The sequence below is a fragment of the Podarcis muralis genome, chromosome 11 (genome assembly GCF_964188315.1).
Source record: "Podarcis muralis chromosome 11, rPodMur119.hap1.1, whole genome shotgun sequence".
Taxonomy (NCBI): Eukaryota; Metazoa; Chordata; class Lepidosauria; order Squamata; family Lacertidae; genus Podarcis; species Podarcis muralis.
In genome coordinates this window covers 40816689-40829048 of record NC_135665.1, presented here as the reverse complement: position 1 = coordinate 40829048, position 12360 = coordinate 40816689, and the positions used below count along the sequence as shown (strand labels likewise).

At 39.1% G+C, this 12360-nt stretch overlaps 1 protein-coding gene across 10 annotated transcripts in view; it reads right to left on the bottom strand.

Moving 5' to 3' along the window:
- ADAMTS6 (ADAM metallopeptidase with thrombospondin type 1 motif 6) overlaps nucleotides 1–12360 on the bottom strand; it is a 121483-nt gene that overhangs the window by 65086 nt on the left and 44037 nt on the right. For all 10 annotated transcript variants that reach the window (XM_028749184.2, XM_028749187.2, XM_028749189.2 and 7 more), the window contains 2 exons: nucleotides 8861–8904; nucleotides 3957–4062 (listed from right to left, as the gene is read on the bottom strand). In XM_028749184.2, coding sequence (XP_028605017.2) covers nucleotides 3957–4062; nucleotides 8861–8904 — 150 coding nt within the window. The remainder of the gene's footprint in view (nucleotides 1–3956; nucleotides 4063–8860; nucleotides 8905–12360) is intronic.

Below are 12360 nucleotides of genomic sequence, written 5' to 3'. Positions count from 1 at the left end.
TGAAGGCTTTAAAAATGTATATATTTACTTAAGCAGTACACATCTACTGTCCATAAACACTATCAGAATTCTTAACTTATTCAATAAAGAAGTAGAGAAAGTTGAGAAGCAACAAAAAGGGGGAAACACAACCATCCAACAGAATGTGCAGATGCCAACCTTCTGTTTGTCTGCAGCAGAAAAGTAATGTTACTCATTATGAGAGAAATAGTTGGCAACACAAACTACTATATGAAATACATGCTAATAAAACAACAACAGATATGAAGTCAAAATGGTGCTACTGAGAAACAGAGGGGAGGCATCAGCATGCTTGAGGGAATTACAAGGTTTACAAACTTAGAAAAACTTAAGGAGGTAGGTAAATAAATAAGCCAGCCAGCCCCCCAGACAACCCATTGTCACTGGAAACATAATTTCCATCTCACTCACTAGGAAACTTCACCATTGTTGGGTGGGCTATACCTTACACTGGGCCAGCGGGACAGATTGGGGCTGCTGCCCCAAAGCATATCTATCCAAGCTGGTGAAGGTGGTATTGCGTGCAGTGTTTGAGAATCAGAGGACACTGGTTCTGAGGAACTTCAATAAGCATGCTGAGGCTAACTTGACTGGGCCAGCTTGGGCATTTATGACCTTCATGATAATAACTGGGCTAACTCAAGTTGTAACTGGCCCAAAACATAGGGCAGGGCATACTCTTGATTTGGTCTTCAGTTCAGAGTGAAAGGGCTGGTCTGCATATTGGGTGGAGGGTGTTGAAGAAACCCTATTGTTGTGGTCAGATCATCTGCTAAGTTTGGTCTTACAGTGCCAGTTTCTCCCTACAAGGTTGGAAGATACTTCAGAATGGTCCATCCTCAGAGACTTAAAGGAGCCTGAAGGATTCCTCAATGCTTTGGGAAAATTTCCAGGAGCCAGAGCTGGGGGCATTCCCTGTCAAGGCCTTTGCTGTGCTATGGAATGGCAAGATGCATAGGACTGTGGACAAGATTGCTCCTGAGTTTTCCAGGGAGCTCTGAGCAATCAAATGAGCTGGACAAGGGCTAGAGGAACAGGCATTCTAGAGTGCATGAGCAATGATGGAAAATGCCTGTTTTCGGGGACTAAAATGAAAGTGGTGTTAGACTCAATGTGAAACTGACAAGATATGTCCTAAAGTGCATAGTCATGACTACTATGTGCCAGTGAAGGTGGTGCATCTGTTCCAGGGAATTGAGTTTTGGAACCATAGAGGCCTGCTATGATAAGTTTGCCAGGCACTTTAAGGATAAAATTACTTGCCTCAGTGCTGAGGTAAATGCTGCCATTATTCCAAAGAAAGGTGAAGTACCTGACAATGCATCTTCCCTGATCTTGTGGAAATCAGTTTCAGTTGAGGTCTGAGGATATACACAAGGTGCCTGTGGTGGTTCAGCCCACAATATGCTCTCTCTACTCCTGCTCACAATAGTTTATTCAAGTTATCGGGGTCTGGGGTCATTCCAGGAAGCAGTTGACACATTTTGCATGAGGGAATGGTACCTAATGCCTTGAAAGACGAGGTAGTTAAATTAATTTTATAATGAATGATTTTAGAGTGTTGTTTATGCTGTACTTTTGTACTGTTTTATTGTTGTTAGCCGCCCTGAGCCCGGTTTCGGCTGGGGAGGGCGGGATATAAATAAAATTTATTATTATTTATTATTAGTGTATCCACTCCTTAAAAAAAACCCACACACTTCCTTGGACCCTGAGGTACTCAACAACTATTACCTGATCACAAATTACTCTTATTTTGAGATAAGGTGCTTGGGAGAGTAACGGCACGCTGCAAGCACTGTTGGAGGAAACTGCTGCTCTTGACCCTTTCCAGTCTAGGTTCAGGTCTGAGTTTTGAACAGAATTACCCTTGGTCACCCTGATGGGCACCTTCCTTCGGGCACGGGACAGCAGGAGTGCAACTCTATTCGTCTTTCTTGATTTCTCAGTGACTTTCAATACTGTTGGCTTTCCTGGTATTTTCCTGGACTCTTTGTGTGAGTTGCAAATTGGTTGCACTGTATTACTGTGATTCCATTCCTACTTACATGGCTGGGTTCAAATATAGTGTTGGGATGTTATGTGTCTGCCCCTTAGCAGTTCTGCTGTGGGGTGCTGGAGGACACGATTTTCTCCTCAATGTTGTATATGACTTCATGGGGAGCATTCATTAGATTCGGGGAATGGGGTCGTCAACACATTGACATTCAGTTCAATTTCTCTGTTACATGTGCATCAGAAGAGACTGTATCTGTTCTGAACTGCCACCTGGATGCAGTGGTAGGTTGAATCACAGCTAACAAAATGATGCTGAATGCTGATAAGACTCTGTGGGCAAGTAGTTTACAGTCTGGAAATTGGTGAATTTACCAATTCTGGACAAGGTTTCACTCCCTCTAAAGGAATAAGTACGCAGTTTGGACCATTCTTTGTTACTGGAACCTAGGTAACTTCCTTGGCAAAGAGCACCTATTAACAACGTAGGTTGGTATATCAACTACAACCCTGCCTGGACAATGACGTCTTAGACACTATGATTCATACATTAGCAACCTCACAACTAGGCTACTGTAATGCATTCTATGTGGGACTTCCCTTCAGGCATGTTTGGAAGTTGTAGCTAGTGCAGTATGCTGCAGTCAGCTTGCTGAATGGAGCATCTGGACATATACATATTATATCTGCACTGAGGGAACTGAATAGGCTGCTGATTAGCTATCAAGCTATGTTCAAGGTCTTGTTACTAACACACAAAGGCACAAACTCCTCAAGACCAGGTTACCGCCACAATTATGTGCCCCTGCATATAACTGTTTAAGAGCACTTAGACCATCATAATATATATATATATATTTAAAGATGAGCGTTATAGCATTACGGTGCTGAAGCATAGGTACTGTTGTACCTCTTTCATTTTAAAAAGTACAGTTGGAAAATCCAATTAAAAGTTGGAAAAGCCAATTAAAAGATTTATTTCAAAAACAAAATAATTAAACAGCCCACCAACAAGGTTAAATAGTGCATGAGTGCTGAGCTTCAAATGGCCCCACCCAGAGCACCTATGACACACCCACTGATGTGGATGGATCACAGCATAAGGTTACCAGACGTCCTCGTTTCCCGGGGGCAGTCCCCAGATTTACAAATCAGTCCCCTGACAAAATCCATCTATTTAGTAGGAAGTTGAAAAGCGTTCCTGGATTCATTGAAAAAAATCTGTTAACCTTAACATAGCAGAAGCAGTATTCTACCAATAGTGTGGAAAGTTGATTCCAATTCTGCTTATAGCTTATAGCAGAAAAGCAATGATTCGGCAGCACTAAGAGCTACTCACGTGGAAGCAGCCCAAATGAGCCAGATACTAGCTAATACTAGGTAGGTAGATAAAATGACCGTTGTTTACTAGGACTTACTCCTAGAATAAGCTACCAACAAATAAAATATGGAGGTTTAATTCATACATATAATAATAAATGAGAACCAGAAGGCAAGAGCCTCAGATTTGCATGCTTTCTCCTCTGAGTACATGGGGAGGATATTTAAAACTTCCATTGACTCCAGTGTGCTTACTCTTGAGTATGAACTGGCCAGATATAGCCTACATAGTGTAATCCCACCCATATCTATTCAAAAGTCATTTGAACCATACCAGACATCATTCTGGTTGCCACGTTCTGCACCAGTTGCACCCTCCAAACCATATTCCAGAGCAGTCCTCATAGACAGCATTGCAATAGCCAATTGGCATATCTCAAGTATTTATGTGCTGAAGCAATAAATCTTTTAAGGTCAAATTGTTAGTGAAAGACAAAAAGTAAAATAAAGTGAATCATTAGGATAATTTTATGTATGTAGCAAGCAGAACAGATGAGAAAATAAAGTCACAGATAAAGGTCATTAAATTAAGATTTATAAAGATTTAAAAATGTACTCACTTGTGACCAATTTCATGTGCAATGGTAAAAGCAGAACCTAAGCCAATATCTTCATTAATGCTACAGCTCCTTTCAGGCTCACACATTCCAGCAACAGAGGCCAAGCCTGAACAAACAAAAGGAGACACAAAGGGTCATGCCAAGGTGTTTCAATCTTAAAAGCCCTAGTTATAAATGCCTGGATTCTTTTTAATAACCTCCATGCATCGAAGCAGCAGTTGGCAAAAGGTTAACTTTCTAGTCATTGCAAAATCACTGGGGGGAATTTCACTTTGCCGGCTAGACATTAATATTTTTTGAACTGCAGTCACTGCTGGAAAATGTCTAGACTAGGGGTTAGATTTATAAATTTTACTTCTGGTAACTTGGGACCACCTAGTAATATGAGCCAGGAGAGGGAATTCAAGCAAGCATTTCTATTTTAACATTCTTGAGGTTGCAGAAAGCAAAATGTGTCCACATTATTTTTCTAAAGAGATCTGTTTAAGTTTAGTGGGTTCATAAAACATACAAGAAACATTTTTAGCTACAAAACCCCCGAGTGGTATATTTTTAGGAATTTTTATGAAAACAAAAAACTTAATGCACCAATTGCAGAGAAAGAAATGTTAGCTGTATTTACTAAACTATAAAAACTTCTGCTTATCAGTTTTCTGAAATTAAGTTCTCACCACATACATCTGCTTCTAAAACCTTTTAAAATGGAACACAGTATGTACAAATATTATAAATGTTCTTCAATACTACTTGGGATGTGCACTAGTGCAGGATTAATTTGTTACCACTATGGAGGAACTGACCTGCTGCAGCCTTAAAGGTATTCCTCCCTGAGGAGTATTATCTGGGAAAAACATTAACATACTCTCCTAGGGGATTATGTGCCCTGAAAAAATACTGCTACAAAACAAGGACCAAAAAGGGATACTTTTAGCACTGAAGGGAATGTATTCTATGAGCAAAGTAACCTAAATTATGATTAACATTAACTTGATAGGGATGTGTTACAAGGAACCAGATTAACACCAGCACTCCAGGGTTTACACCAGCTTTGAACTCTTTTCTGTTCAATCATTTCAATCCATAAAGCCCTCCATGGTGTAGAAATGAGTCTTACCCCATAGAAACTCTGTTCCCCACTAGCCTTCTGTGATCCCTTAATTCAACTGAGAACTCTCTACTGATTAGAATGGCTATGTAGCTCCTCATCTCTGGAATGTTCTCTCCAGGGAGGCCTGACTGGCGCCAACTTTGTCATCATTTCAACTCCAGGCATGTATGCTTTTGTTTTCCCGGGCATTTGGACAGCACCAATGATTGTATGTTTTTACTCTGAATGTGTTTTTAATGTGTTTGTGCATTTTTATTACTGTATTTTATTATTATTGTAAATTGCTTTGGGCCTTTTTGTTGAGGGAAGCAATTCATAAATTCAAAATGCCTAACCTATGTCTGAAGTCCATAGAGCAGCAGCATATACAGCAGTATTATCTGTGGCTGTTCAACTTACAGATTCCACACACAGAGAGAGTTTTCAAATTCACCAAGATCTAAGTTTGGAGTATTTAAGGAACATTATATGTTCATATTATTTGAATTGGCACTCAGTAGTTGAAGTCAAGGGGGATATGGGTAAGAAATGAGGAAGACAGCCTGATATTTTATCTTTGAATAAGTTTTTAATCTACAGAACTGCTACTGACACTGATCTCTTACAACAGACTGGAACAGAATGAAAACAATCAAAACAAGCTCCGGTAAAGAAGGTGGAAATTACTTGACCAACTGTAATTTCTGCTAGGTGAAGGTTACAATCACCTTCTTTCCAGTCTATTCAAAGACAATGTTAGAATACACCTAAATTGTACTTTCATTGTAACCAAATAGAATTGTTTGACTTTTTAACTCTGAATTCCAGAGTAGTATCTTTGACATTTTTAGAATGCTTGAAAGTAAAGCACTCAGTTATTATCAATGGATGAACATTGGAAAATATTCCTAATGAATATGGCTGATACTTATTTTACACATTAAAAACTGTCAACAAATTAATTAATAATTGTGAAACAAAACAAAACCCACATATGACCCACCCCAAACTACTATTATTTATGTGGCACATGGTTAGTTAATTATTACTAGAGGAACATGTCCTTCAGTCTGTTGTTTTGCGTCCATTTTCCACCCTTCTGAAATCTTACAGCTATTAACTTACTTCTCTTCTTTTTCTTTTCTGAGGTCTACCTTCAGTGTTTTTTCCTCAGCTATTCCTCTCCCTCCAACTTCCATCAACACTTTTTTCTCAATATTTTATGCTCATCCTCCCCCTTAGCATTACATGTCCTTGTGCATTCTATCCAAATATGTCCTTTTCCAAGAACTTCCCTGGATCAAGCTGTCTCAAGCAAGCCAGGATCAAACTGTCCCCAAATCTGGATCTAACAGGGAAATCCAGTTAGTTTAAAAGTAGAAGCAAAAGCTTCAAATTACCTTATCCTGTCTTGTGCAAAAAACTATAATGAAGGAACGGAGGGAAGGAGTTCCACAACTTAGGGACTGTTTCAGAGAATGTCCTCTCCCAGGCCAACATCACCACTTTGTGAGCCTCTGAGGGTAAAGGAAGTACCAATAGAGTCCCTTCTGCTGATTCTAGCACCTGAGAGAGTCGGTAGGGAAGGAGGTGATCTTTCAGATATTTGGAGCCTGAGTCATTTACGGCTTTGAACACTAAGATGAGCACTTTCAAGTGGGTCTGGAAATGAACTGGCAACCAGTGCATCTGTTTTAAAACAAGTGTTATATGGGCTCTAAACAGAGCCCCAGCGAATTGAAGTTTCCAAGTCGTCTACAAGGTCAACCCCATGTAAAGCACATTGCAGTAATCAAATTTGGAAGTTGCAAGAGTATGGAGTACTGTGGTCAGGTAATCTCTGTCCTATGGATGCAGTAGCAGCCAGAGCTGAAAAGGGCACTCCTAGCCACCAAAGCCAGGCAAAATCTATGCTTGCCACGGTTGTGATTCCGTTCTAGAAGGAAGGAGTCTGTTCTCTGGCATCAGGCTGAACAGCATCAAGTCATGGGCAACCCCCCACCTTTCCAACATCAAGTTATTGAGATGAGCAATGTAACACCCATTTAATATTGCATTTGACCAACCACAGTGTGACACAGAAGATGACCTGCACTCCTACTGAGAATGAAGCTTGCAAAAGGTCCTCATGCTTACTCCTCCGTCTCCCTGGTACCTGCATGGGAGTCCTCACCCTTTCCTTCCCAGCACCACTTGATGTTGAGCATGTGGTTCCCATTGCCTGTATCATGGCTCCTATACACTCAAATTGACCTGAGCTAAAAAAGTTGGGTATGTAAAAGTGACGGTTACTCAGAACCTCTTGGTGCTTGAAAGGTTAAGGATGCAGTGGCAACAGGGAGCTTCTGCAGCTCACTATACATAGACAGACCCTTAGGGGATTCAATTTACCTATGCACCAGCAGGGATTTATTCTTAAAACACACTTAAGAATGTCTTAAGGCAGGCTACAGGACCAAGCTAATAATTTGAAATTCTGGACAAAGCTTTTAGGTCTGAGAAGACAACAGAGTTCAAAATCAGAGCACAGCACCTGATTTAAGTATCTGCACCAGGTGCTAGACAGATGTGAAGCAGAAAAAAATATTTCCTGAAGCTACAAAACAGCTGTAGACACACTCCATGAAGGCAACTGAATACACATAGCTCCTTTCATGCCTCCCTGTGCAAGGACATGAGGATTAAAAAAACCACAATATCTACCCAGCAGCAGATTCTCTTATCTCTTCCTTAGATACCCATTTTCACTTTGTGCTGAAACAAGAATGCCTGATCAACAGAAATGTAATTTCAGGGAGTGACTAGGGGTGCAAGTCTAAGCTCCAGATGCAATAACCATGTGGCATTGTGATCCACCCATTCCATATGTCATTCTGTTGCCAGTGGTACAAAATGTACATTGATGGAAATCTCCTGAAATGCCAGTGGATGCCAGCAAAGTTGCAGCTATGGGATTGCTCAATCTGCCATGTTGTGGATTTTAAAACTAGAAATGACAGAATTTGAAAACGTTAAATGTTTTTCTGTAGACGATAAATGCTTACTGTAAAAACATTGATATTTAGACAAGGGTTTTGATACCTCAAGCACACAATTGTTCAGGTACTATATAAGTACCTCTGGATTAAGGGGACAAAGCAAGTTAACAGAGTCTTAATGTTTCCTAGAGGAGGGATGGCAAAATTCTTGCACGATCATTAAAAAATAGTTGCCTGCTCAAAATCCTACAGTTATCATTAAATACTGAGCAAAATTTTAAAGAAATGGCAGACTATTTCCTTTTCCAATATACTTTATGGATTAAGAGCACTGTAACAGTTTAAAAAACACAGAAAACTGCATCAAATTCACAATATAACCACCATTATGGCAAAGAATTCAGAGATGGATATGTGGTAAATTCAGGCTTTTGCACCAGACAGGATAATCAGTTAACTGCATGCTTTCTTAAGCACATTTTTACCATTAACATTTCTGGTTTTTCTGTGTGTCTCTTTTCTTCTCTTTGTATTTGTGAAATCTATCAGAGCAATCTTTATGAGGAAGAAAGCAATGTGAGCTTCCCTTGCCTCCCCTTTTAATTGTTGCTTTGTTTACCTTCTAGGTTTTTAAAGTGGCACAGCTGTCCAAAATAACTATTCTTTTTTTTTTAACATTACTGCTTCTTGCAAGCAAAATATATTTTCAGAATCATTTTCTACATAAACATGAAATGTGAGGAAATCATCTCAAGAAATGATGTCAAATGAATAAGTAACAAAAACCAAAACATTGAAGAAAATAAATACCCATTTAGGTTACATTTTTGCAACCTTACCCAGTGTTCCACAAGGCTTGTTTTTATATGTGCAGATATCATATCTGTAAAGAGGGGAGAGTAGATATATTTATAAAACGTTCAACTTGGTTAATACATTTTTTATATTTATCACATTTCTGTAGTGTAACTCCAGTTGTCAGACTGCAATCACTGTAATTATGAGCAGCCAGCTGGAGTGTCGGCTCTGCGTTCTGGTGTAAACCACAGGCTGCAGTATGCTCACAGCCTCTGGCCTCAGGCCAGTGGGACACCTGCCAGGAAGGAAAAAAAGGTTAAAGTGGACCTTTGTAATCTCTGGCCTTATAAAACAGCCTGCCACTCTGTTATAAAGTTGCAGCAGTACATCTGCAGAGCATCACTATTTCAACAAGAAACTAACAAAGCATTTTTCTAATCCTATTGAAATATTTTCTTCCTAAGAACACTGCATATTTTAGGATACTGAACAGTAATGTTTTGATCCTAATGTTTTGTCTCTTCCCTGCTTTCTTGATGTTGCCTGAAACCAAAATGTTAGCGAACTAAGTGATATGTAAAATAAACGATACATTATTAAACAATCTCCTTTTTTAAACCCTCTTCCCTAAACTCTTTCTTTAAGGGAAAGGGGAAAAGGAAAAAGGAAAGACACAAAAGTTATGTTACCATCCTATTCTGGAGATTCAAACAATGGTTCAAAAATCACAATGAAAATTCCTGCCATTCATTTCAATCATTCATTTTGAGCATCAGCTTCTATTGGTTTCTTACTATTGTCAGCATGAAATCTCCTAAAGGTGACTGTTTACACTTGGAGAAGCATAATTAAGACTAACATCAGGAAGGAACCAGAGCTCAGTGATGGAGCACACGCTTAGCACACAAATGTCCCAGGTTCAGTCTCCAACAGAAAATCCACACCTGAAACTCTGCATTCAGTAGACAGTACTGAGCTAGATGGGCCAATGATCTGACTCAGCATAAAGCAGCTTCCTATGCACAGACACAGATACATATGTCCTCTACCTGAAGAAAATTTTTAAAAAAGGAGATGAATCTCTTAACATTTCTAGGAATACATTTTAGAAACCGAAAAACACAGGAAGTTATTACAATGACCTCTCATACCCTAGAATGGGTATGAACTAGGGCTAGGTGATACCTGTTTTTCAACATCATGATATATCACCAGCTAAACATCGTGATATACTGACATATCATGAAGTCTGAAATAAGGATGGAGCTATGTAGAGGCATTGGCTGGCTTCACGGTTTTTCCTGCATCATTATTTTTGCATAGCGCGCACACACACATACACACCATGATTCACAGTATATTGCTTCCAGGTCAAAAACTATGAAACCGCTATCACAATATGGACTTCAAACCAGTTTTGGACGATGTATCGCCCAGCTCTAGTATGAACGTTCAGAAACATTCATGTTCTCACACTATTTTATTTTATTTTTAGTATTCTTTATTGAGTTTTACATTGATTAATTATATACATTTTCCAGTTGTCTTCAAAATATGTTCACTTATACATGAATGTAAACCAAAATAAATCAATACTTCTTCACAAGTGACTTCCCTTCACCTTATTGTGGCTTTTTACTTCTTCCTTATCTTAGAAGAAAGGCTTCTGGCTTCTTCACAAATATGTGTCTAAGCATTTTTTTTAATTCCTCATAGACAATGTCGCACCACATATGGTACATTGTTCCTTCCATTTGCTTACACCTCCAGCATGCATTTGAGTTTGTTTTATATATTTTGGGCAATTACTGGGGGTCATGTACAATTGATATAGCATTTTCATAAAATTTTCCATTATTGTGAAGCAAGCTGTGAATTTTAAGTATTTTGGCATAATTTTTCCCAATCATCCATCTGGATGGAATAACCAAAGTCCTTTGACCATTTGATCATCACGGTCAGATGATCATGTTCTCACACAAACTGACACATGTCCTTAGCTGAAGACCCACCTCAGTACAACTAAGCCACTTTGGACAAGGCAAGAAAAGCAGTTTATAAATATTTTAAATATTAAATACAAATATTAAATATTAGACTATTACACTGCAGCACAGATTCTGAGGGCACAAACTAAGGAGGAATCAGGGAGCATCTGGAAAGCAGATCAAATTTCAAGATAAAGAGAAAACAAGTGATCAAAGCAAGTGTCTCTTCATTTATCAGAGTTTGGCCATATATTGGCTGGTTGGATAATAAAAATGCTACCCACCCTTTCAATATCAGACCCATATCTCTCACAGTCATGTTCTCAATGCATTTCTGGAGATTATATTAAAAAATAGTAGGTAATAATTTGTTATTGAGAAAAAAATACTTAAAATGAAGCATATACTGTATATTATCTGATGGATTAACCATTATCTGATGGGTTAAAATGAATCTTGTTTAACAAATTGCTTGTAAAACTCTTCAATGGCATAAACTGGATTGCAGCTCTTTTTTTTTGAGGTGAACCAAATCAACTTTTTTCAAAGAAACAGTATCAATCATTAATCAATTTATGCTATAGTACTCCAAGTTGTTTTTATTTTTTGGTTAAATTAGCACCCCTTCAGGAACTTTCAGCTCTTTCCAGAGAACATGCGAAAAATCTTTCAAATGAGACTGAAATGTGAAAGAACAAAAAGTTCAAGGCACCTCTTCTCTTAATGCAATTTCCAAACTTGCTTTTATTTGATAGCAATATGGCAGTGACTAGTTCAAAGGAACATTTCCATCCACACACTTCCATTCCAGGAATCAATGAATTCCCAAAATACAGTCTGACTAATGAAGAATGCCCCAGTGCTGCTGGATGGGAAAGCCTGCTTACAATGGAAATCCATGTTTCTACCAGCTCTCAAAGGCAGGGCTGGCCCACCCTTGAGTGGCTGTGAGGGAGTCGCCTCAGGCTGCAGCCTGAGGGACAGTTGGGGAAATGGCAGATGTGGCCCTAAAGAGTGGACCTCTTCTTCCGCCACTGCTGCCTGCTCCTCTCCAGCCTCGTGGTATTGGTGGGTAGCTTCAGCAGGCAGCTCCGGAGGGAGGAGCTACTCTGGCATGGAGCAGCAGGGGACAGTCTCAGTGGGCTGCAACAGGCTTCTAATAGCAAAGTCCTGAACTGATCCTATTAGGAAGGATGTTTGAATAAGGCTAAACACCTCCAGTATTTAAGGCATTAAGTAGAAATGCCAATAATCCATTGATAGTTTTAAAGTTGCTGTGTAAAGCTGATGTTCTGGGGGAATAAATACTACAAGCTCATCATTTTTTTTTCAAAGTCTGGGTATAAGATTTAGTGTGCATGTTTAGGAACAACAAAACTTTATACAAGACTTGAAACTCTTGATTTCTTGTGCCACAACATCTGCTTAGTTTTACAGAATCTGGTATACCAAAGCAGCATTTTGCCTTAAACTAAAAGTAAACAATTCATTTAGTTTCATCCTTGAACACCAAAAAAGGAAGAAAAAGGATAGTGCACATGTCACGTTTCTCA